At 37.8% G+C, this 27624-nt stretch overlaps 1 protein-coding gene across 2 annotated transcripts in view; it reads left to right on the top strand.

The window, feature by feature from the left end:
- Nucleotides 1–27624, top strand: part of SAMSN1 (SAM domain, SH3 domain and nuclear localization signals 1) — a 419971-nt gene that overhangs the window by 316008 nt on the left and 76339 nt on the right. The window contains exons 16-18 of one of the 2 annotated variants that reach the window (XM_064580112.1): nt 2225–2304; nt 20925–21051; nt 22197–22549. In XM_064580112.1, the coding sequence (XP_064436182.1) occupies nt 2225–2304; nt 20925–21051; nt 22197–22549 (560 nt within the window). The remainder of the gene's footprint in view (nt 1–2224; nt 2305–20924; nt 21052–22196; nt 22550–27624) is intronic. The other variant, XM_045902661.3, reaches the window with a different exon arrangement.

Consider the following 27624-nt stretch of genomic DNA (forward strand, 5'->3'; position numbering starts at 1 on the left):
TTATAAAATAGCATTTTTCTAATGCTTCTTCCTTAGTTCAAGACCCTTGAAGGTCCTCCTTTTTCTACAGCAGAGGCCACATACTGGTAACTCTGTAACTGAATTTATTATGAAAAAAGCTTCTTTAAACCATACTATATTTTAAAAATCAGGAAATTTTACATCAAGATCCATATATTTATTCTCTCTCTTTTTTTTTTTAAGATTTTATTTATTTATTTGAGAGAGAGAGAATGAGAGACAGAGAGCATGAGAGGGAGGAGGGTCAGAGGGAGAAGCAGACTCCCTGCCGAGCAGGGAGCCCGACGCGGGACTTGATCCCGGGACTCCAGGATCATGACCTGAGCTGAAGGCAGTCACTTAACCAACTGAGCCACCCAGGCGCCCATATTTATTCTCTCTTGAAAAACATGAGGGAAACCGACAATCCTGGGTTCAAAGTCTGAAGTGATTTTGGTTGGGAAAGCAGAGAGCAATGGCCGCCCTTTAGCAGTGGTGACCCTTCAGCTCACCACAGATCTTTCATTATCTCCCTGACAAAATTCACCTCATTTAGTTAAGTTCCTTATTTGACTTCTGCAGATATATTTATATTTGCAACATCGGTCTAGCAGGTTATGTCCAAATTCCTCCACCTGGCACTCAAGGTTCTTTAAAATTTCACTTTATCTACCCTTCCAGCCCTATCTCCTCCTATGCTATATTCAGAATTGCCTGTCACTTGACCAATTTCAGTCTCTATACTTAAGTGCGTTCCACTTATTCCACACCAGAGGCTAGTGGTCGTCACACTGCTGCTATAGTTGTAATTTTTCCTTTTCTTCTGCCTTTCCAAACTACACCCACTCTTCAAGCTACCATTGGGGTCCTACCTCTTCCAGGAGTAGCCTGACTCATAATGATCTCTCCCCAGAGCAGCATCTGAATCACTCATTTTACTACTTTGCGTCGCTATTTAAGTGATGTAAGTGTGTTGTGCGTATGCCTCAGCTGCTTCCAGATTCGAGAATACAGGTGACCACTCTATTGTTCTTTTCCTCTATCCAGAAGGATAACTATAGAGTGAGTTTCTCCAAAAATTCATGTTAAAGGAATCTAAAGGGAAGAGATGAAAAGAAATGAAGGAAGAGAAGACAGAAATTTTTTTTTCTAAATACAAAGACTTAAAAAAAAAAAAAGGAAAAGAAAAACGTTGCCCAAACCGCTTCTTGCATCCTGATGCTGTAATGGAAGATCTGGTTTCAAAGAGTCATATCACAAAACCAGCTTATAATAACATTTAAGTATTTTCTGGAATCTTGTGTAGTTATTCTGATTTTAAATACTGTTAACTATATACATAACTCTGAGACTGAGCTGTGAATTTAAACTATCTTTTCATTATTGCTAAGATGGGGCTTTGGAGGAGAACCTGCCTCCGTTTTTTACTGTGCGTGGAGGGTAGGCCTTGCCTACTCCCTCGACCCCCCCCCCCCCCCCACCCCGTGGAATCTGAGAATGAGGAATAGCAGGAAACAGAAGCAGTGATTGCAAGTAAAGCATGAAGGTGAAGGGAGTGATTTCTGCGGTCGCAGTATCCTCTTCGGGTACTAAGGGGCTTGGATTAAGGGAACCCTAAAGTTCTGTCCTCTTTTAGCACAGGTGCATTTCAGATTTAAATAAAGGGAGGCCCCTTTTCCAGTGCCTGATAGGGAAATGCTACTACTTTTTGAAAGGTTTCATGTAGCTGCAAGCAAATGGATGCCACATTGCAAGCCCTTTACTAAAGTGTGCATGGAACAATTTCAACAAAATAATCCATGTTGAGAAGACATCTATAAGCTAATGAAACTCAAAATGCCAGGGGTGGAAAGCCTAGTTTAACAGAATCAGGTGAGGTAATAACTTCGTGGAATCATAGCATTTTGGAGTTAGACAGGGCTTTAGTAGGTTGTATGCTACTCTTTTATTACTGACAGGGAAACTGAGTCCCAGAGAGGTTCTGTGGCTTGCTCAGATACTCAGGTGGCCAGTGGCATTCTTCATTTTTACTTTGTTAAATTTGTATTTTATTTTGATGTGTTTCTTGTGAGAATAACATATCTTTAAGAAAAAGATTTATGATCTGGGCAATATAGTACCTTAATAGATTAATGAAAAGTATAATGAGTATTAAATTGCACTTAAACTTCTTAAATCCTGTAATTTCTGATAATCTACATATAACATTTATCTCTTTTCATAGATCTAAATGAAGATGATTTTTTTTTGAGTAATAACATACATACTTTTCAAGGAAAAAAACCACCAGGCATTTCCTGTCAGGTAATGTGAATAATCAACACTTGGCGTGTGTTTTGTGAAAATCATCTTGTTATTGAGCTCTGTAATATTCTAGACGCAGTGTACAATACTTAGCCTTGTAGCTATTTTGTATTTAGGTATTACAGGTTGTTTTTGTAATTGATATGCTTGTATCTCTGTGAATTGGAATATAAATGAAAAAATCAAATGATGACTTGAGTTAATAAACCATTTTGATTATGCAAAACATTATGCCTTACAGCCTTTTGATAAGTAACTCTGAGCCTGTTAAATTAATATACTGGGATTTTCTCTGACAAGACCTATGTTAAGTGCTTAGAACTATCTGGCAACCTTCAGTGAGGGGCACATCCCTCATGTTTTTACGTTTGATATAAAAACATATACTGTTATTCCTGACATATCCCTTATAAATTGCATTAATTAGCCCAGGAGTTCAGGCAATTAAGAATGTCTGAACCTTGGGCCTCCCTCATAATAATAACATAACATTAATTAACAGCCAAATAGTTGCTATTCACCTTGTAATGAAAAACAGTATATGAGCCAGTTGGGCCAACTCAAGCATCATACTGATTTTTGATATTTTTCTGACAGCCCATCATCTTCTCTTTCATCATTCTGATAGTTTTATTAGGAAATTTAGAACTGGCCTTCCTCGATGTGGTAGACTGATCAATTGGAAGACAGGATACAGCATCTGAATTGTGAGGGGCTGATTTGGTGAGGAAAGGAAGTTCACATTCCTAAATCCAGCCTGATTTCTGAGGCTGTCAGAGGCCTTCCGATGGATTGGACAGTGGACTGTAACTTGTGATCAGCCACGGTTTCTCCTGGCGGTTTGGTGCTGCCAGAGTAATAGTAGTGAGCTCCCGAGGGGGCTGCACCACATTGCCTGAGTGCCTTCAACCGGCGAAATCTCCTGCAGTGCATGGTGGAGAGTTCTGGAAACAGAGCTCTGAATCCTAGTTTGGCCCTTAGTAATTCTGTGATTTGGGGCAATTTACTAATCTCTCTCTGCCTCAGTTTTCATGATCTGTAAAGTCAGTCTATAAAGAACCTTTCTTTCCTGACTGTCAGGAGGATTGAAAGAGGTACTCTATTTTAAAGCATTTTGCTGCATGGCTGGCATTTAGGAGATGCTTAAAAAGATTTAATTGTGGTCCTCCCTGAGGCTCCTCTTTTCTCTCCTCCTTCCCTTTCCTCCTCCTTTTACTCTTTGCAAGGGCTTTACGACACTTTCACAAGCACGGCTGGCAGATTATTTCTGAAATCTGCAGTCTCATTCTCCTAAATTTAGATGAAACCTTAGATATAGTATCTAAGTAAACAGTGTCTGATGGCCAGGAAGTAAATGAAGACCGATTTACAGTGAGAGCTCCCCAGACATGTGTGGTGCCAAGAGAAGTCCTTCTTTAGGTTTTTAGTAAAAAAATAGAACCATCTCTGAGAATGAAGAAAATGATGTAAAAACTTTGTAGGAGGGTTAAAGGTAAATCTTTGCTACCCCAATCCTTCTGGCATTTTCATTGGCTAAGAAATGATCCTTCTAGAATAGTAACCGCTCACTTGTACTGTGTAGTTTATCACTAAAGATCAGTTGAGGGAATTCATAAGCAGTGACAGAAAGCAGGAGATATCTAATCTAGAAATCTTCATTTGGGAGTAGAGGTTGGTCTCATCTATCTTTAATATCTCTCTCTTTTTTTTTTTAAGATTTTATTTATTTATTTGACAGAGAGAGACACAGCAAGAGAGGGAACACAAGCAGGGGGAGTGGGAGAGGGAGAAACAGGCCTCCCGCGGAGCAGGGAGCCCAATGCGGAGCTCAATCCCAGGACCCTGGGACCTTGACCTGAACCGAAGGCAGACGCTTAACAAGTGAGCCACTTAAGCCACCCAGGCACCCCTAATATCTCTCTTCTTATTCATGGTGGGCATACAGTTGAATTTAACTAATTAAGAAACACTCTGGGGCGCCTGGGTGGCTCAGTCAGTTAAGCATCTGCCTTCAGCTCAGGTCATGATCTCAGGGTCCTGGGATCGAGCCCCTCATCAGGCTCTCCTTTCAACGGCAAGTCTGCTTCTCTCTCTCCCTCTGTGCTCTCTCTTGCTTTTGCTCTCTCTTAAATAAATAAACAAAATCTTTAAAAATATATTAAAAAAACACTTTTCCTGTATGACAGAATACTTTTGTGAAGTATTATTAAGTGTTATGCAAACTATTAACCTGTTAACTCCTTGTGACTGAGAAAAAGTAAAAAGAGTTTACTCTTTGAAAGGTAGGGCAGAGAGGGCACCGTGCTCTGGTGTGAGGGGGCAGACTGGCTTATCAGTGGGGGCTGTAAGAATGGACCTTGGCATAGACTGGCCTCTCATCAAGTGAGCAAATGACTTCTCAGAGCAGTGTTTCTCCACTGTGGCCTGGGGACTGTCTGTATCAGAATAAGGGGACTTGGGGGCACCCGACTCTTGACTTGGGCTTAGGTCATGACCTCAGGGTCATGAGATCGAGCCCTGCATGGGGCTCCTTGCTGGGGGTGGAGTCTGCTGAGGATTCTCTCCCTCTGCCCCCACCTCGCCCATGCGTGCTCTCAATCTCTCTCAAAAAAAAAAAAAAAAGAATGCAGGTACTTGTTAAAAGTGCAGACTTCTGAGCCTCACCCCTGTCCAACTGAATCACCATGTCTGGGGCTAGGAATAGGTATTTTTATGAGTGAAATGATGATGCTAAGTACATGAACCAAGAGACTCTATGGCATCCAGACAGCTGATTGATGGGCACTCGACTACAGACATGATGCCTCATGAAATTTCACTTTACAAGCCCAAACTTGGCTCATGTCTGGTCTGGGAAGACAATAGCCTCATGGAAAAACCGAAGCTGGTTTTTGTTTCCTATTGTGAGAATGATACATATTCATTGTAGAACTTTTTAAAATCATGTAAAAGTAGAAAGGATTAAAATAATGAATAGTATCTTAACAGGGCACACATTTTCATATGGCTGGCCATTTTACTGAATATCATTAACATGGGATAAAGTTCATCGGACGTAAAATATATTCATAGTAATTATCACAGGACTATGCCTGCAAAAATATACTTTGGACAATAAAAACATTCATAATACAAAATTTAAACATTAACTGAATTCCCAATCAGGAACCCCTCAACTAGACATGTTTCCTTCATGTTCTGAAAATAAGAGGACAGATTTCAGGCATAGAAGAAAGTACAAGGAACCAAGGGGCAGGAGGTGGGGGCGGGAAGCGTTTATGGAATTCTCTCTCCAATACCGATTTAGTTCCATGAATATTTCTGACTGCTTGGCCTGGGATAAACTTGCTGGAGAACCCACCTTGCAGGACAAGTGCCGATGGGGAGAGTTTGAAGCAAAGCTATCTGCCCGGTACTGTGATCATTATACCGACCATTTGACTCCCAGCATTTATTTTTGTATCCTTGGTCTTATTTGTTCTTTTCTGGCAGCATTCAGTTGATGGCTCAGACCTTTTGTAGCATATTGAAAAGGGTATAAAATATGCAGTAATATAGACTTTGGACTAATATATTTTCAAAAAATGTTTCATGCCTCATTTCTCACGTAAATTCCTAGGTTGCTTTCAGCCTTCAGAGCGTCATTCATATTCATGATAGAAAAGAGGGATAACATTTATTACTTTCAGTGCTGGTGATATTAAGCCCCGTCAAGCACCCCCACCCAGGACTGCACCAAAACATTTTCTCCCTAAGCTGCTTCAGTGGAAAAAGTGTTGCTGCGTGAATTAATTTTTAAAAATATGTGTGTGTGTGTAAATGTGGGTTAGGTTCTCTTCTAAGGGTTAGATCACTTCGCACCCATTTCATCCAATTTCTCCTTTGATGTCCTTTCCTTTGGAGACTGCAAAGCTTACGTATTTGAATTCTCAGCCTCCCCTTTAGTTAGGGTGGTCATGAGATCCAGTTCTGACCAGGGAATTGTAGTGAGAAATGCCTGGGAAGGGTTTTCTATTCGGGGGGGTGGGGGTGGGAGGAGGGGGAAGCAAATCCTCCTGAGGAGAAAGTTTTGTCCTTTGCTCTTTTCTTGCTGGAAGCTGGGACATGGTATCTGCTGAGTTTGCAGCTGTCCTTTCACCAAAGGGCAAAAGGCACATGTTAAGAATAGTGGACCAGGGGAGTGCCCGGCGGGGGACCAGTCAGTTAAGTGTCTGCTTTCAGCTTAGGTCATGATCCTGGAGTCCTGGGATCAAGCCCCACATCAGGCTCCCTGCTCAGTAGGGAGCCTGCTTCTCCCTTTGCCTGCCGCTTCCCCTGCTTATGCTCTCTCTCTCACTCTGTCAGATAAATAAATAAAATATTAAAAAAAAAAAAAAGAATGGTTGGGGCACCTGGGTGGCTCAGTCGTTAAGCGTCTGCCTTCGGCTCAGGTCATGATCCCAGGGTCCTTGATTGAGCCCCGCATCGGGCTCCCTGCTCGGCGGGAAGCCTGCTTCTCTCTCTTCCACTCCCCCTGCTTGTGTTCCCTCTCTCACTGTGTCTCTCTGTCAAATAAATAAATAAAATCTTAAAAAAAAAAAAAAAAAGAATGGTGGAGCAGGCAAAAGCACAGAGCCTGATTCCTCGGGGACACTCTTGGGTTACTGCATCAGCGCTGGACTGCCTATATTCAGACTCCTTGTTGTGAGGAATCATAAGCCCCACACTTGTTTAAGCCACTATGGTTGGGTTTTCTCTTCCTCAAAGCTGAACGTATTCCTCATGGATACACTTTATTTGTATAACTGCCACTTCTGCTAGTGCCAAGCCCTAATTGCTGTACGATATTCAACCAAACCTTGCGCACAGTTAGAGCGTGTCTCAACTCAGCCCTGACTGTGCAATCTAGACCAGCCTCCTCCAGGGTAATCAGCATCTAGAGCTGAGAGTTAGTCATTTAGTCCTTGAGAGAAAATCGGATTAATAACAACAACGAAAAAAAACAAAAAAAACACCTCTTGGCTACATACAGCCCATTGGCAACATAGAGACTTAAAACTATATCCAATACAGGGGCACCTAGGTGGCTCAGTCATTAAGCGTCTGCCTTCGGCTCAGGTCATGATCCCAGGGTCCTGGGATGGAGCCCCACATCGGGCTCCCTGCTCCACGGAAAGCCTACTTCTCCCTCTCCCACTCCCCCTGCTTGTGTTCCCTCTCTTGCTGTGTCTCTGTCAAATAAAAAAATCTTAAAAAAAAACTGTATCCAATACAGCACACCATTGTTGGAAAAAAATGTGTAGATTGGATCAAAGTGGGACTGCTTTTTGGTGAGCTTAACTGAGGTGGCTTGACACGAGGTGACTGGGAAAATAAGGTTATGCTGTGAACTGGGAGAGGCGGGTCCCTCATTAGGTTTCATCAGACAAATTTGGGGTGGTTCTAGTCAAAGGTGTGAACAAACTGTAAGGCAGGAAAAAAAACAGGCCAAAGTGACAGGTTGTTTAACTTTTGTGTATGATGTAATATAAAAATGAACAAATTATGTTGTGCATCATTCTTATTCTCAAGTACTTTCTTATCCATTATAAAACTTTGCTACCGTATTAGTTATCGGTCTTCAAACTCCCTCTCCCTACTCTAGGCAGGGGTTTCTGCTTCTTGCTGGAGGCCGTTTGGAGGAATCAGTACCTCATCTTGTTGGCCTTTCCGTGTGGCTGCTGGAGTATATCAGAGTGTGGCATTTGGCTTCCCCCAAAACGAGTGATCCAAGGCACAGAGTAAGAAGGAAACCATGATGCCTTTTAAGACTTAGTCTCAGAAGTCATATGCCATCACTTCTACCTTATTCTATTTGTTATGGACGAGTTATTAAATCCAGCTCATACTAAGGAGAGGGGCATTATAACCCACCTTTTGAAGAGAGCAGTAAAAACAATTTATGAACATATTTTGAAACTACCAAAGCTACCTAATAATATTACGACATTGTAGATGGAGGAGTTTTCCTATATCCCAAGAGCAATATTTTAACTCATTTGCAGATAGAAAGAATGTAGAGCTCTATTTGTTAGCTAGAAGAAAGATATAATCTCTTTTTTTAATAGAAGATTTTACAGAGTGGTTTTAGTTGGTGTTAAAGGAACATTGCGTGTTAGTATGAAACCCATATCTTGGTCTCTGGTGAAATGAAATTAAAATCAGAATAGATTTTCCTATTTTAGTATCCAAAGTCATGTTCGCTCTATCATCTATCTATCTATCTATCTATCTATCTATCTATCTATCTATTTATCTATCTATCCATCTATCTCTCCACCCCCTTTTAAAACAAGGAAAGAGGTTAAGCTGTCCCCATTTCAACTTTGTTTATACACAGAAAAAGAATTGCCTGGTTTTAACAAATGAATTTTATGAAGGAACTCTATTCCTTAGCCAAGTTCTTACTTATATATATATATGGGTATTATCCCATCTTGATCATTCTAAAAGGTTGAAAGGAATTATCTGGGTATTCCTTAGCATTATTCTCATTTTTAAAATAATTATAAAATTCAAAAAATGGCTTGAAAAAACATTCTGGTAACTTACACTGTGCCAAGCACCAAGTACTAGTTGACATCTTTAAAATGTAACACAAACCTGAAAATGTGGGCCTAATCCTTTACAAATCCACATGCTAAACCCAATGGCAAAATAAAATCCAGTCACTCAGTACTAGCTTCAGTCACTTCAGCTATTCTGTTGATTTCTACTTCTTGTCTTTTGGTCCTTGGCTAGAATTTGTGGGACTTTTCCTTAGCTTTGGACTTTATAGTCCAAACTTGCTTCACCTTTAGATGGGTGATAACTTTAGACTTTGAACTTGTTTAAATTCTGTGTCTCAGTTTCCTTATGTGTAAAATGTGTAAAATGGTGATGAGAAAAATTTCTTATGATTGTTATAAATATTAAACGAAACAGCATATGCATATTACCCCCAGAAGATGTTCAGTGATCATTGTGTCCTCTCCCTAAACTCCTTGCAATCCCATTGTAGGCCTCACTCTCAGAATAAAATTTGAAATTTCCTTCTATTCCATTGTAAACTCCATCCAAGGCCCTTTGCTTAATACCAGGTACATGGATTTTTCAAGTAGATGTCAACAGTGAGGAGCTTACATTGACAAGTACTACACATGATAAAAAATATCTTGTGCTATTATTCCAGATATTACCTAACTCCAAATGTGTATTTGGTTTGAGTTTAAACTCTGATCAGAGTTTCAAAAACGATGCCTATTATATACCTAATAGTGAAGGGCAGAAAGGGAGTAAGGTATAGACTGCTTCATAAACCATTTTTTTTTTTTAAAGATTTTATTTATTTATTTGACAGAGAGAGACACAGCGAGAGAGGGAACATAAGCAGGGGGAGTGGGGAAGAGAGAAGCAGGCTTCCCGCCGAGCAGGGAGCCCGATGTGGGACTCGATCCCAGGACCCCGGGATCATGACCTGAGCCGAAGGCAGACGCTTAACGACTGAGCCACCCAGGCGCCCCATAAACCATTTTCTTGATCCTAACTCTTTCTACCAAACTTCTTCTGAGTTTTGGATCATGTGTTGGGACTGAAGTTAGTGAACGATGGGGAGCAAATCCACTATATATATAATATGTATACATACTATATATACATACCTGCACACAGATATTCATCTTTATATGTATTTTATGAAATGGTACTCAATGTACCTTGTTAACTTGATGATTATTAAAATTGAGAAAATGGATCCTTTCTCCATTATTTTGGCACCTGTTTGGTTTTACTTTTGTTTTTTTAAGGAATGTTAACATCAATCTTGTCCTTTTCTTTTTCTAATGCTAAAGAGAGTAGCTTTTCATACTGGAGTCCATCTCACTGTCAAAGACTACTGCCCATGGAATGGTAGGAAACTTCTCTCCAAATAATACTATTTAACTGGTTTTTCTGTTTCCCAATAATTTCCCAATAATTATAGTACAGTAAGCATAATTTTCTATAGTTTGCCACATAGAAGTGTTTTTAGAGAACATAAAAGACTCGTCCTTATCGAGAAGCTTACTGACTTAAGCCTAAAGCAGTACCTCTAAAGAATGAGTTTTTATGTAAAAATGTTCTCCCAAATTTAGCAATTTCTCCTGAGATTAAGGAAAATTTTATAGTGTTAAAAAGTTTATCTCTGTATGCCAACTTTCTCTTACAATATTAAAATCCTCAGATCACCTTAACCACCTTCCTTTCCTTGTTGGGCCATTGCTAAAGAGAAATTCAGGGAAAATATATGTTTTATAAGGTATGGAAAATTTGCAGGACCCTCATGGACATCAGCACATCTTGAAGTGTTACAGACCTGAATCAACTGTAAGCCCTCTTTACAATTATTTTTCCAGACTTGCTTTTGGGACCACTGCTAGCCAAATTATACAGATTTATTTGATTATTATTTCCTAAAATGTAATATAAACTTGCAAATTCTGTGGCAAATAACTATCTTCAGTAAATCTTGTTTCTTTATGTAGATATGAATATGATCGATTCAAGGTATCTCCATTCACAGCACTCTCTTCCCAACGATAATTAACATGTTAACATCTAAATTTAATAGTTTTCTTCTCAACAGTAGTTTTTTGCCTAAGGGATGATAGCTATTCTAGGTAGGAAGAGGTGATGAAAAGGTACTATTTAAATATTACTTCTATTTCCTGAAAACTACTGTACTCTGCCCTTGGTAGTACCATGCCTTCTAAAAAATAACTAGTTAAATATCAAAGAGCTGTAGGAAGGGAAAAAAAAACAACAACTGAATCTTGATGAATACAAAGAGGACTTCCCAGATGAAAATAAAGCTAGGCATTTTGGAGGACTAAGAAATAACTTAATTAGAGACAGAATCAAGAGAACCAGATCAAGAGACCCGGAGCTACCACTATGCTCTTGGGCTACTAAATTCACATTTCTGTGCCTCAGTTTCCTTCTTTTGAAAGTAAGGTAGTGGACTAGATGAATACAAAAACTTGTTGAAGCTCTAATAATATGTGATCAATAGTAGCTCATTCTCATTTTTTCCTTGATATTCTTCTGAAGTCCAAGAGTTGGATGTAAAGTAACAAAAGGAGATACTTATCTACTTTAATGTCCCTAAACTTGTTAGAGGAACAGTGAATTCCTGTGATTGAAGTACAGAGAGGCAAAGTGGCTCGCTCAAGTTCACATGGCTAGTCACAAAGCAGAGCATCACAGTAAAGCAGCCCCGTGTCTGCAGACCAGGGCTGGTTCTATCAAACCAGGTGATTTTTTGTTTCTTTATTGTGCAGATTAAACTATAACTCCTAGGTACAAGGGTTGTATTCATGTAATTTCCTACACCCATAGCTCATTGTATGCTAGGACTCTAGTAAAAATTAATTAATTTGTATGCTGACACTTAAATTTCCTACTGTACACATTTTTGGGTCAGCTAGAGGGTGTACCCAAAAAGAGAAATAGTCTAATGAACAGTTCTGGAAACTTCTTCCAAATTTCAGAACAGAGGATATTACACAGGAAGCAATCTCTGACTTGCATAATCCAGGCAGCTCCCAACTGACTTCACAGTGTCTCCACACTAAAAGACTGACCCCAACATATAGGTAAATAAGCAAAGAGCAGTCTTGGTTCCTCCCATACAGAAGTGGGGAAAGATGGCCATTAACTTCCTTGTGCCATGGAAAATAGAGCCTATGTGGCACATTATATTCCAAGACCAGAATTGTGAACACCAAAATCTACTTGAGAGGAAGCAGAAGGAGCCAGAAACCTGTATTAGAACTTGAGTAGGTGATTTGTATTTATATAGTGAGATAAGACTGTTACATAAAGGGCTTTGTTAGACATGCTAAATTACACTGTTCAAATGCCTCTTAATTCTCTAGGCAAGTACATTTCCCTTCCCCACATTACCTTATGCAATCTTCTCTCCTGTGAATAACCATCACATTTTATTTGTACTTCTCACATGACACGTATTAACCTTTTCCTCCAGATGTTTTTTTAAGATTTTATTTATTTACTTATTTACTTGAGAGAGTGAGTGAGCGAGAGAGAGCAACAGCGGGGAGGGGCAGAGGGAAAGGGAGAAACAGACTCCCCGCTGAGCAGGGAGCTGGACTGGGGACTGATCCCAGGACCCTGAGTTCATGACCTGAGCCCAAGGCAGACACCCATGTGCCCCCCTCCAGATGTATTTTTTAAATTTTTTTTAAAGATTTTATTTATTTATTTGACAGAGAGACAGCAAGAACAGGAACACAAGCAGGGGGAGTGGCAGGCAGAGGGATGCGGGACTCGATCCCAGGACCCTGGGATCATGACCTGAGCTGAAGGCAGACGCTTAACAGACTGAGCCACCCAGGCATCTCTCTCCAGATGTATTTTTAACCAACTGTTCAATTCACATATATTTATTGAGCATATTAGAGACCAAGTTTGAGATGTGTAAAAATAACTCTGGAGCCCCCCAAATCTCATACCTTCAATGGAGGGAACACACACAGGGACAGACTACTGTTTGTTGGGTTTTTTTTATTTAATCATTCATACTAAGCAATGAGTATCACAAAGCAGACAAAATCTTATTCTCCTTTGTAGCTCCCACAGAGTAGGTGCTCAGTAAATGTGTGTTGAATGAGTAAGTAAATATTTTATAAGTCTCTAGGAGAATATATTCTATTTCATTAATTCATTCAATTGCCTATTCATTCAATGGCCTTTTTAAAAATCATGCTTAACAATTGCACTACTGGGTATTTACCCCAAAGATAGAAATGTAGTGATCCAAAGGGGTACATTCACCCCGATGTTTATAGCAGCAATGTCCACAATAGCCAAACTATGGAAAAAGCCAAGATGTCCATCGACAGATGAATGGATAAAAGAAGATGTGGTGTGTATATATATATATACACACACACACACACACACACACACACACAATGGAATATTATGCAGCCATCAAAAGGAATGAAATCTTGCCATATGCAATGATGTGGATGGAACTGGAGGGTATTATGCTGAGCGAAATAAGTCAATCAGAGAAAGACATGTATCATATGATCTCACTGATATGAGGAATTCTTAATCTCAGGAAACAAACTGAGGGTTGCTGGAGTCGTGGGGGTGGGAGGGATGGGGTGGATGGGTGAGAGACATTGGGGAGGGTATGTGCTATGGTGAGCGCTGTGAATTGTGTAAGACTGATGAATCACAGACCTGTACCTCTGAAACAAATAATACATTATATGTTAAAAAAAAAAAAAAAGATAGTAGGAAAGGAAAAATGAAAGGGGGGAATCAGAGGGGGAGACGAACCATGAGAGACTGTGGACTCTGAGAAAACAAACTGAGGGTTCTAGAGGGGAGGGGGGGTGATGGGTTAGCCTGGTGATGGGTATTAAAGAGGGCACGTACTGAATGGAGCACTGGGTGTTATACGCAAACAATGAATCATGGAACACTACATCAAAAACTAATGATGTAATGTATGGTGATTAACATAACATAATAAAAAAAATTTAAAAATTATGCTTAACCTTATTTAAGTATTGGTCCAGTGTTTGTTTAATTTTAGTTTCTATTACTTAAAAAATAATAAATTTTATAATTACAATTATGTAATACCTAACATCAACATGGCACTTTTCAACCAATTATTTTTTCAATCAATTCATTTAATATAAATGTATTATTTTCAAATTGTCTTTTTAGTTAGTTGTAGTTCCAAGAAAGCATTAAAATAATTCTCTGAAATGAGACTTGTTTGTTTTCATAGGTTGCATTGATTGATTTTAGTTCATAATTCTTTAGGTTTTATTACTGTCCATTGAGTTACTAATGTTAACTGATCATTGTGACCTTACAGATTATCTTTTTAGAGTATGTTTTAAGTCATAAATAAAGAGTAGTTCCTTTTATATAGAAGAGAATGTATATACAGCTTTGGGGTTTTAATAATCTCAGCATTTAAAGCAAATTATTTTTGGTTTTACCATGAAAATAACTTTCCTCATTTTTATCCAGTCTCTAGGTATTTTTTTCAAGTGGCTAGGAAAAATTCACAGTGGAAAAACTTAGGTACTTACGTTCTGCTTGGTAGAAATAAATTTGATTATAAAAACCTGTATTCTAAACATATTTTTAAATTATAGAATTTCTCCTAATTATAGGAGTAAAATATGTTCATTGTAGATAACTTGGGGGGTGCCTGGGTGGCTCAGTCGTTAAGTGTCTGCCTTCGGCTCAGGTCATGTTCCGGGGGTCCTGGGATCGAGCCCCTCATCGGGCTCCCTGCTCGGCAGGAAGCCTGCTTCTCCCTCTCCCACTCCCCCTGCTTGTGTTCCCTCTCTTGCTGTGTCTCTCTCTGTCAAATAAATAAATAAAAAACCTTTAAAAAAAAAAAAACTTGGAAAATGCAGGGTATTTAAAGAGGTGGGGAAAGCCACTTAAAGTGGTGTTTGTACTTTTTATACAAATTTACATACTGATTTTTCACTTAATAGTGTATTGTGAGCATTTAAAAGAAATCATTTCTAAAGCCTAAAATTGGTAAATCTTTAGTAATTAAGTGAAGAGTCAGAAGACTTGGAAGCTCAGAAAAATTGTCAATGCAAAATACATGAAACTATCTGAGGTTTCATTTCAGGGAGTTCATTACAGGCTTTCTTTAAAATAAACCAAGATATTAATTTTAAAAGATCTCTATTTCCCCTGTTGAAGAAATTATGTGAAATAGACATCAACTGATCAGACTTTTTCTATTTGAATACTTGTTAAACAAGAGGTCATGAGAGAGGAACAGTTTTCTAAATCAGAAGAACAAAAAAAGAACAAAGGGAAATTATTTTACTTCATGCGAAGTTTATCATGTTACTTTCCAACTTCCTTTTCATTAGTGGGATAAAGGGTACACAATTCAGACAGTTAGGTGATCTGGATTTAGTTTCCATAAGCCTAAGTTTCTCCTGCGTGAAAGGAAGGGATACTATTGGAAAAAATTTAAATTCCCTTGTAGTGAAATATATGTGGGAAAGAAGATATGTGTGTGTGTTTAAAGAGGTGTTTAATATATATATTTTTTCATGTATTACATCTGTATATGAATAAATAATATATAAGAAAAATAAAAGATATCTATATATTCATATATCTCCATATATTCATATATATCTATATGAAAGAGGAAATATATATATATTTCATATATATATATGAAAGAGAATAGACCTATAAATCGGAGAGTGTCTTCCTGATACTTATTCTCTATTGGGGAAACATATTTAATAATCAAAACCCTGGATTTGATTGGTCTTAATTTGGCTGTCAATTCTAGATAATTAGTAATTATGCTGGCTTCTAAATAAAAATCTTGTGAGAAAGGACACTGGATTAAAAGTCAGAATACTTGATTCTCATCCTTGCTCTATTATTAATGAATTATCTTTCTCTGGATAAGCCACTTAGCTTCTCTGGTTTTTCTCATTTTTTAAATAGGCTGGTAGACTAGATGTCCAATAAGTTCCATCCCAGCTCATAAAATATGGTTGTAGGACTATTCCAGTTCAATAATTTATTGATGCTAGTTTCTAAAAATTATTCTATCATCCTAATAGTCAAGCAAAATGTCAGAAAGTGAGGTATTTAACATTTCTAACAAAATGTTTACATTATTTAAGGAATGTGAGCAAAATAAAGATATGCACATTTATATATGAAAGATATAGTATATACATAGTAAAATATACATATGAAAAATATTTAATTTATATTCACATATAATTGCCATTTTATAGGAGAAAAATTTAAACTAAATACAAAAATTTTCTTATCTCTTTCTCGCAGTCTCAATCCCTAATTGTTTTTCACATCATTATATTTTAAAGAAATAGATTTTACCAAATCAAGTCCTCATCCATTTATTCATTCATTCATTTTGAATCATTACTTCAACTAATTCATACAGAGTACCAACTATCAACAATGTTACAGGTACTAAGGATACTTCATGGTACCTATATGGAAGGTTATAGTTTCTGCCTTCCTTCAGTTTAGAGTCTATGGGGAAGGAAGACATTTAACCAATGATGACACAAAAATATAAATCTGAAATTGTGGTGAAAGCCAAGAAGGTAAAAGAATAGGGACCTAATTTGGACTTGGGAGTCAGGAAAGATCTCTCTGAAAAATGACGTTTAGGAGGAAGCTGCAGGGGTGAGTAGAAATTAACCAGTCCAGGTGAATGAGAATATGCATTCCAGGCAGAGAGAGCAGCATACATAAAAACACTCAGAAAACAAAGTGCTTTGGAGATTGGGAATCTAAAAGTCTTCACCTTGTGAGTGTGAAGGGAGTCTGGAGACCTAGGTCTTACAGACCCAGTCAAGTATTTGGGATTTTATTTAAAGAACTCTGGTCAATTTTGCAGTAATTTAAGCAAGATAGTAATATCATCAGATTTACATCTTTCAAAGAGAACTCTAACATTATATTGTGAATCAACTGATTCACAAAACAGAGACTTGGCAGTAGTTTCAATGAGAAAAGATTAAATGAGGGTGGTAACAATGGAAATAGTGAAAAAGAAACAGGTTCAAGATACATTTTGGAGGACAGACCAAACTCAATAATGGAATAGACCAAATTCAGTAATGGAGTAAATATAAGTAAACAAAGGAGAGGTAAGTGGCAAAGGTGATAATCTGATTTATGGAATGTGCACGAGGGTGGATGAAGATGGCATTCACCGAGTGGAAGAGGAATTTAAGCATTTAGTTTTGAGAGAAAAGGAGTTATCAGAATATAGGAGTTAGAGAAAGAACAGCCGGAAAGGGTGAAAGGAAAACCAGAAAATATGTGTCACAGAGGCCAAGAAAATAAATTGTTTCCTGCAGATCATCATGGTCAGTATTGCTGCATATCAAGCAATAATGGAGCCTGAAAATAGTTCATTGGAAAACAAACACAATCTAAATGGAATAGTAGAGGCAAAAGCTGATTGACAAGCACATGAGGGGAGTTGAAAGGATGAGAAATTAGAGGAATTAAAGGAAGCATACACAGTTAACTTTTCTGAGAAGCATGCCCAGGAAAGGGAGCAGAAAGAGTGGTAAATGAAATATGGTGAATTAAAGATGGATAAGATCAGAACATATTTTGAATGCTTTTGGGAAAAGCCATTTAAAAAGTAAGATGATCAAAATTCAATAAAGAGGGAAGAAGAATATTAGAACAAATACATGTTCCTCACCTTGTTCTACAAAAGCCTCCTTGAGGGTCCCTCATCAGGTCTCTGGCTGATCTTACAATGCTCTTCCCTCTGTTCTCTTCCTTGGGCATGCTAAGAATTCTTCCAGGACCTTCAGCTTTGGAACCTTTGCACAAGCCCTACCTTCACAGGAATTCTCTTCCCCCTGTTAGTTGCTGGGCTGACCCTTCTCTGTTATCCAGGTCTTAGTTCTGGAAATGACCTCCCTGACCATCCACTGAATTCAAAGCCATCTCCAAATCTTCACATCCGGTTCCTTCTTATAATTCAGGCTCAGCTTCAGTATCCTTAGTGAAACCACCCCCAACCATCACCCAGTGTAAATTAGTAATCCTCCCCCATCCACTCAGTCATGCTGTTAACTGTTAGCATAGCAGATATCACATTTTCTTGTTTATGTATGTGTTTATATGTTTATGGTATATCACTTCCCTCTAGAATGTAGACCGTATGAAAGCAGGGGTCTCATTTTACTTGTTCAATGCCATATCCTCAGAATGTATGACAGTGCCTGGCATACAGTAGGGTGCTCAATAGAAGTTCATGTATTGGTTGGATGGTGAGTTCAATTTATGAGTCTGTCTTCTTAGAAAACATCTAGAAATTAAAAGGCACATTATTATAAGTTTTAATCAAATTCAGCACAAATATACAGGTAACAGATTAGGGGACTATAGTGAATAACATTATAATTTTGAAAATATTATAAAGGATTTCTTTTTAATAGATAATCTTAATGATTCTGTTATCTCATCATAATATCTACTCTAACTTTCATCCCTCAGTTATGTACTACCTAATAGCAAGAGGTTTTTTGGAAGTACTTTGCTATTAGAAAGTAGTCAGTCTAGGGTGCCTGGGTGGCTCAGTCAGTTAAGTGCCTACCTTTGGCTCAGGCCATGATCCTAGAGTCCTGGGATAGAGTCCCACAGCAGACTCCCTGCTGAGTAGGGAGCCTGCTTCTTCCTCTCCCTCTGCCTCTCCTCCCCATTCGTCCTCTCTCTCTCTCAAATAAATAAATAAAATCTTAAAAAAAAAAAAAGAAAATAGTCTAGTGTAAAAAATTTACTATGGATAATCCATTTGGTGGATAAAACCTATGTATGAACTCAAGAGTGTATTTATATTCAGCAAACATTTATCAAGCCATGTACTATCCTAGGCATAATGGGATTAAAAAATGAATAAAATACGGGCGCCTGGGTGGCTCAGTTGGTTAAGCGACTGCCTTCGGCTCAGGTCATGATCCTGGAGTCCCTGGATCGAGTCCCGCATCGGGCTCCCTGCTCGGCAGGGAGCCTGCTTCTCCCTCTGACCCTCCCCCCTCTCATGTGCTCTCTGTCTCTCTCATTCTCTCTGTCTCAGATAAATAAATAAAATATTTAAAAAAAATGAATAAAATGCAATAGATTGATCTCTATTAACTCAAAGATCTGTGAGTGATTAGAGATACAAAAGTTAACGAGACTGTTCTTTGAAAAGACTATAATACAGTTTGAACAAAGTAATGAGAGGTCCATTTGTTTTAACACCTCTGGGCCATGAGCTCTCACTTATATGAATTTAGACACCATACAAATGCTTTCATTCCTCTTAGGGGCAAATCATTAATACGAAATTCAGTTACCCTGGTATATAACACCTTTCCCCATATCAAGTGAATGTCATTTTCACAAAGAAGGGGGAGGGAGAAGGCTATTTTTGATGCCAGGGTTTCAGTGGAGCAATTAAGCATTGGCTGTAATAGGAGGAGGTTGCCATATGAAAAGAAGTACAACAAAGAGAATTATCGTGCTCAATGGTTGTGCAATGTCAGCTTATTATTTCTGGAAGGGCCTTAATATTAGAAAATGACTCTTCTTGAGTTACAGGGCCTGTAAAGCCAAGTAACTCAGAAAATACTGAGAAGGAATACAGGAGAAAATAATACAAAAATAAATAGCAATAGAAATTGTGTTGAGCTGAGCATGACCTTTGGAAAGAGAGGGAAGATTTTTGCATATCTAAGAAAATCTCATCACAGGCCTCCCTGAAAGATTAAAATGATTTCAATATTTTCCCATTTATTTAATGCAAACAGGTATGGCTTGCTCTGACAAAACGTCACATTTCCTACTCAGGTGCTATTATGCAGAGACAGAACAAGTTTATATGGGTTGCTCAAAGTCATTCTTAAAGACCAAGAATAAGTGCTGAAAATAATGATTGGAAATGTTTGTGTGCCAGAGATCTTTTTCTCGCAAACATTTCTTTGGGCTTATTTCGTCTCAAAGGATTGGAAAGCATTATTAGCAATATATCTCATTCAAACAATAATGAGGAAACAGGTCATTCACCTTTTGAAAACTGCAGTATCTATTTAGATGTCATTTATCAGCTGTTCAATGGAAAGATTGAGGCAAAAGCAGAGGGAGGAATATTTCTGCACCCAGAGATTTCTGGATGAAAAAGAAGTATTCCTCTATATATTACTTCATATCTAGTTAACAGCACAGAATACAACTACTTTACCAATTTTAAATTTAGCACATAAAGTATGAATTTCCAAAATATTTTGAAATTGTTATGAGAAAGCTATCCTAAATATAATAAGTAAAAGCAGTATAAATACAGATTTGCTAACATTAAACTAGAGGGAAGCGTTTCCGTATCTTTCAAAGAAATTTCGAGTCATTAAGCAGTATTAATTCTTCTATCCAAATTTTTTGCTATAATAAACCAGTGACACTTACATACTAACTAAAGCATAATACAGAATGCAATGGCTCTTCTGTTTTGTTTTTTTGCTCAGTGTCTAGCTTCTAAAAAGCAAAAGGCTATATAAAGAAAAGTGTATTATTTGAAAACAGAAATAAAATGCTGTTTTATCAGAAATTTCCACAAGGAAAAATGAAGAAAATCTGATTTTTTGCTTTTTTGTGTGTGCATGCCTTCAGTCTGTTCCCACACTTGCAAGTAGCAACTTTAAACCTCTTGTTCCTTCTTTGTTACCCTGCAAAGACCTTGTTTCTTTCCACTATTTCACAGTGAGCACGAGCGACTCATTTATAGATGGTTCCAGATTCAATCCATTTTGCTGCATGTTGAAATTAAAAAAAAAAAAGGTAAAAAACACCCTGCTTTAGTATGACTGGCCGGTTGTAATATATTTTACACGTCTGAGACCAAAAAATGTTCTGCTTTCAAGTTACTGCTTAAAATTGTCCCAGGCTATGGGTTTTAAGGTCACATTATGAATTTTTCCACATTTATGATTTCGACACATTTTATATTTAGCCTTTTGTGAAGAAGAATTTGTCTTTACCTTGAGCTGTGTTTGTGCTAGGCCATAAAATCAAGTGGTGACCCAGTGGAATCAATGGGGATGTTAAAGAGACTACAGCAAAAGGTCCAGACCAAGAAAGCCAGGGTGCCGAGTCTGAAGGAGATGAGACCTACATTCATAAATCTCCGTAAGTCAGCAGTCAAAATGCTGCTAAAAGTTCTTTGAGAAAGAACTGGGGTAGCGTATATGAAATGAAGGCCATTTTGATAAGGCTGTAAAATAATCATTAAACGTTGAGGGTTTTTAAATTACCAATTTATTTGTGAAACAGATATCCTTAACCTATTCCTGAATTTTCCTTTATATACCCCATATCTCCTTCCCTTCAAGACCAGACTCAGGGATAGAGTGGGAGAAAGAGATAGTTAGATCAGCACTGTCCACTATCCCCATTCTTTGGCCATGGAAAGCAGTATCTTTCAATTTTGATGTGCAACTTAGACGTTCATTTATTTATTCACAATTACATGCTATTGATCATAATCTTTCATTTACACCAGTTAAACATTTGAACTGAAAGAGATTCAATGATACGGTACAATTTACTATGGGTAATACATATTTCTAATTTCTGTAACTGTTTTATATATTACCAGAGATTTCATGAGACCCTTCACCACATGTAAATATATGTCTCACTAATCAACTTCGTAGTATTAAAGATATACCTTCTTTTTGTTGTTTTCTCAGTCTTGATCTTCCTTTTCAAAAATATTTCACTGTGACAAATACTGTATGCATAAATGTCTTTATAGATTGATACCAGGAAAAAAATTAGAATCAATAGGATTTCAGCCCATGTACACTGAGATTTCATTTTCTTATGAAACAGGAATATTTCATCTACTTCCTTATGATGCTGTCTATACACATTACCTCAAAAAATTTAAAAAAAAATTAAGAATATAAGCATACCATATCATGTCTATATGATGTGGGGAATTTTTTTAATTTAAAATTGTAATTTTTCTGAATCTTTCAGTATACTATTTACATGTGGCTTTCAGTCATTGTAGTCAAACTGAATTTAATCATTATATACAGCTTCAAAATATTTTAGGTAAACTTATCTTTACAAAACAAAGCATTTACTATACAAAAGATCACTCTTTAAAGAATTGCAGTTATAAATTATTTTGTTAAATTAAATGACTTCCCGTTTTATGCTGTGGTGTTCACTCATTTCTACTATAGAAAAGGAAATACAATATTCATAATTTCTACATGTGCAAAAGTATTAGACAGACTTACTTATTTTTCTTTGTCATTCAGAAGATGAAGATGAAACGTTGATTTCCTGTATAAAATTAGCCAAATCCCAAGAAAAGAAAATTAGTACTGTTAGCACAAAAGGAAAGGAAGAAATGACGATTGGATTGGATTCTATTTCGGCATCACTGGCTAGATCCAGCACTGCAACTGGTTGCAACTTGGCCGACATGTTATCCCACAATGAAGGTGAAGTTCAGATGTGGAACAGCTGGAAGACTTTTCCAGAAAACCCTCTCTGGACATGTGCTGATTTCCAAATTGCCCAAACTGGACCCTGGAACAACTGTTCTCGCTGCACTCACCACCCACCACTTAAGCCTTCTTATACAGATTCGGATCTCCCACACTCTTGGGTAAGTTTGTAAGCCAAAGCAATGTATGATCTCATCTGGATGTTTTAACGAAAGTGCTAATCAGTCAAATTTATCAGTATCAGGAAAGTTACTAGAACTAGAGTTGTCTTTCCAAAAACCAATGTAGCTCTTGTGACTTTTGCTATCATGTTACTATTGTGTATATACCTCGTGTTCAAATAAACTACTGCACAGTATTTTTTAGAGATTTTTTTTTTTTTTTTTTTTTAGTTGAGGGAAGACTTTGGATGTTCATTCAGATCAAGATGTGGATTGAATTGTCTAAATCACTGCGGTGGTCATGAAGTTTCACTGACAAATAATAGCTAATTTAAATAAGCGTTTTCCATGTGCCTGCCATTCTTCTAAGTACTTTATTATTTTATTTAAATCTCACAACAACCCTGTAAGGTAGGGAAAGTTATTCTAATACTGATTTCCCCATTTTATGATTGAGAAAAATGAGGCACAAAAAAGTTAGCAACAGGTACAATATCACAGAGCTAACAAAAAGTGGAGCCAAGATCTAGAACCTAGACAGTCTTATGCTAAGGATCCTGCTTTTAGCTAATATATTGTAGTGTTTCCCATACACTAAACTAGGCCCTAAGGCAATATGGTGCAAGAGAAAGAGTATGGACTCTGGAGTTACACAAAATTGGGTTTGCATCCAAGCTCTGCTACTTGTTTGGCTTGGGCAAATGATTAAAACCTTTCAACTTATTTTTCCCAATTATAAAATGGAAATAGTAATATTAAATTCATGAGGTAATTGAGAAACCGAAACTAAATAACACAAATATCCTAGGACTTAAGAGTAATTTTTGTTCACCTTGATTGTAGGTTACTTAAGGCATGTGTTTTGTACCTTCATTTCTCTACAGTTCATGGTCATTTGTACTTGTAGTGAATAAATGGAACAACTTTGTGTTTCTAGGATCCCTACTCTATACCATTTTGCTCTAAGAATCCGTCTCTCACTAGACAGATGCTACATTTCATGGTGCATTAGAGCTCTCTGAAGAGGCTTGGAGTCCTTTTCACCTTTCAAGACTTGTGTATTAAGTTAGGTCTTTGCAGACTAGAGCTAAAGTAATCTGTGTTCAAAGTACCACATTAAATATTACAGGTGTCTAGCAGCAGACTTGGAACTGATAAAACTGTCCAACATCAATTATTTTTAGGAACGTCTCTGCCACTTCCTTAGCTTCATCTTCTTTTTTGGGGCCACTGGACTTAGCAGCCTTCTTCCTGGAGTACTTTCTTAGAGAGCAGCTGGTTAATATAATTAGGAACTACTTCTGAAGACTCCTCTTGACAGCTTCAGAATCAGGATCAAGAATAATGACTACTTGGCAAGTAGTAAAGCTGGTGTATAAGAATCTAAATTCACATATTTAGAGCTTCTTTTAAGAGTAAAATCTGGAATCCTTAACTTGGCAGTCCTGGATTTTAGCAATCTGACCTCAACCTAACTGTTCAGCATTGTCTACAACTTCTTCCTTGTGTATTTCCTGTGCTGGACTGCCAAACTGGAATGATTTGCTTATTCCTAATGACTGTCTTGTACTTTCCTGCCTCTCCATCTTTGTGTTTACGTATTGGCCTCCACCTAGCATGTTATCCTCGCCTTTAACCATTAGCCTAGCCCTTAAGACTCAGATTACTTTGTTGTCCTTTAGAAAGACTTCCTGGGTCATGCCAGATTGAAGTAATCACTCCTTCCTTTGAAATTCTAGAGAATTTAAAGGCATTATTCTTCCATTATATATTTATCAAACTCATATTGGCGTCACTGTGGATCAGTTTGCAGTATTGGGCACTGGGGCACATACACTGCCCCTGTCTTCACGGAGCTCACCGTACTCTACCTTACAGTGGAATTAGTTGAGCATTTGTTTATTTGCTATAGGTAATTTATCTTTGTATCCTCCATAGTCCCTAAAATATGATGGGTCCTCGATTAATATTTGAGTGCATTTGCTAACTAAATGAATGGAGCTTGAGAAACCAATGGATTTTGTTTCCATAGACCTACATAAAATATTTGTCCCCATTCTTCTGTTCTTATATTAATCCAATTACACATAAACTCAGTTATTGTCTATGTGTGTCTATGAATGTGTGTCTATATTTAATTATATATACATAGTAATGTTTTTCTTTTCGTGGTGGTTTTGTCTGTTTTAGTACATAACTAAATGATTAAGTAAATGAGTTTTATCTGCAGAAGGTCAAACATAGCTACAGAATACTCAGAATTTCAGATGATAATGTTCAGCATTTGTGACAGGAAAACCTCACTGGATTTGGAGAGAGAGTTCAAGAACATGCTAGAGTTAAATTGGTTTGGTAACCTTAATGAGACCACTTACACTCAGGGATTTGAGACACAGAATGAAAGAAGTTGGATGAGTGCAAATTATTATTTTTATATTCTACACATATATTCTATAATAATACCAAGTGAAAAATACCCACTTTCATTTTAGCATAGCTGGTATTTTTTTCTGTAGTAATTGCAGGGTTATTATTTGGGTTATACTTTAACTTTCATTCTATAGAAGGTACAGAAGGCAAATGGCGTTGAGGGAAAAGTTGTGCTTCTGAAATGAGTGTTACTTACCATCAATGACAGGTAGTCAGAGGTGACATTTTTGCAATTTTAAAGGGTAAAAGTGTGACCATATTTTTTTTTAAATCTACCAACATATGCAGATATGCTGGAGCTGAGCCAAAACCCCACATTTCAGGGAAAATGAAACCAGTCCACAAAGACACTAGTTTCTCCTTGACTTGAGAAATTTCAGCAACAGTAGATTCCAGTGTCTTTGATCCTGTTATCAAAGCAGGTTTTTTTTGTTTGTTTGTTTTTAAAGATTTTATTTATTTATTCATGAGAGACAGAGAGAGAGAGAGGCAGAGGGAGAAGCAGGCTCCCAAGGAACAGAGAGCCCGACGCGGGACTCAATCCCAGGACCCTGGGATCATGACCTGAGCCGAAGGCAGACGCTTAACCATCTGAGCCACCCAGGCACCCTCAAAGCAGAGTTTTCAGAGGGCCTGAAATTGACGTGTCTTCCAGAAAGTTCCAGAAAGTGATAATCCCACGGCAGGCTCATACTCTCAATGCTGGTTCTGATAGAACTGGGTTTAACGCCAACTCTGACATCACCAGCACAGTGAGCTTAGGCAAACTCCTCACCCTCTTTAACCCACTAATTCCAATTCTGGACATTGCTATCAGACCCTGCTCATCCCCCCTCTTCTGAGTGACTCTTTCTGTACCGAAAACACCCATCTGTAAAACAAGGTTATCGACATATACCATGTGGGGCTGTTGGGAAGGTGTAAGGAAATGGTGCCAGGACTCAGGTGATACTCAGGTTCATTCAGGTGAAACAAAGAATCCAGAGGCTTGCGCTGGTCTTGGAAAGAAGCAGTATTTTAGTCAGTGGAAATACCATAAACAAACTGAAATCAGACAGGGAATGTATTATTTGTGAAGGGCTTTTCACAGAAGTCAACAGGAGGAGGATGAGACACCCACAGATCTTTAACGTGCAGTTTAGTTGTTTGCAAGGTCTATGGGATCTGGAGTGTGGGGGACGATAAGTGATTATGGAATTGATACAAACTGAGAAAGGTAAAGACCAGATTTATGCAAGTGTATACTCCACAAGAGAAGTGTACAAGGAAAAACTACTTAAGGATGCAGGGTTTTTTCCCATATCTGAGGTGAGTGGTGTAGAGAGGGGATTTCAGATGCATTTAAGAAAGGTAATAGTGGAGGTAACCAAAAATGATATTTGAAGCCAAGTGTTTACAATCACTTTACAAGAAGAGTGATTGAAGGGTACTTACGATGAAGCTCGGCATGCTAAGAGCTTGAAACATCTTAACAAAAGAGGAAAGTGAGTCAGAAGAGGCTTGGTTGGGAAGAAGGGCAAGAAAGAATAAAATACATGTGTTGCAAAGGAGATGAGACCTTCCCTTAGTATAATGTTATGATAATAGCAAACATACTTTTCACAACCTGGGATAATTTTTCAGATTTATGAGAAGGATAAACAACTTCTTTTTTTTGTAATATAAAGAAATGGAAGTAATCTTGACATGAAAAGGAGGAGCAAATATCCATTTCTCCCTTTTATGTCTAAAATATTTTATAAAAATAGTGCCATACATTTAAAAAGTGATAATAGCAAAAGCTCTTTCAGGAAGAAGAAAAGTCAAAGGCCTGAAATAACAGAACAGAGACCCAAGTACAGGATAATTCCAATACAATGTGGATAGAAAAGTAATAATGAGAATTGGATAAAAATCAAAGAAAAACAAGTGAGGTTTATATGCAGAATCTCAAGGTGAGAAAATAAACAGAGCTCTACTGAAAGCATCTTCAAGTACATGAGAAGAGGATGAGAAGAGTGGAGAAGAGTGGAGCGCTAAGGTCTTGTTGGCATAATATGTGAACTACTGCACAACTGCCCCAGAAGAGAAACATGGCTACTGGAAGATTTCTCTAGGGAACTGTTTCAGTGAGAGGAACAGGATGTGTACTGAAGCTCACCAAGAAATAAAGGAACAAAATATTTTACAATTAACCTTTTGATTCAAATGGGGAGTAGTGAACCCTCTAATTACTGACATGGGGGGACCCACAGACCCACTGCTGAATGGTATAGGAGTTTTTATGCTGACCAAGAAAACTACTGATCTGTGGGAAAGAAGTGACCAAAGCAGGATCAGCTGTTTGGGGGCCTCTTCTACTTTCTGTTCTCCACCTTGGCAATCTGTCGCAGTGTCTCCGACCCTGGTCTGCTTTCTTCAATCAACATGACATTGTCATTACCAGATTAATCTACCAGATTAATTTACTTGACTAATCTACCTGCTTAATGATTCCAAAGCTCAAATCTAATGTTACTGCTCCCCTCACAAGCCTTTAAATATCTCCCCAACACCGACAGGGTCAAATGCAAACTCATTCACCTAATCTGCCCTCTTCACTAGATCCCCACAAGTCTCTTTCACAGACACACTCTGCCGTCGGCAAGGTGATACCAAACACAGTG

The sequence above is a fragment of the Mirounga angustirostris genome, unplaced genomic scaffold (assembly GCF_029215605.1).
Source record: "Mirounga angustirostris isolate CCGP_5_RB_7025 unplaced genomic scaffold, mMirAng1.0.hap1 SCAF_1, whole genome shotgun sequence".
Taxonomy (NCBI): Eukaryota; Metazoa; Chordata; class Mammalia; order Carnivora; family Phocidae; genus Mirounga; species Mirounga angustirostris.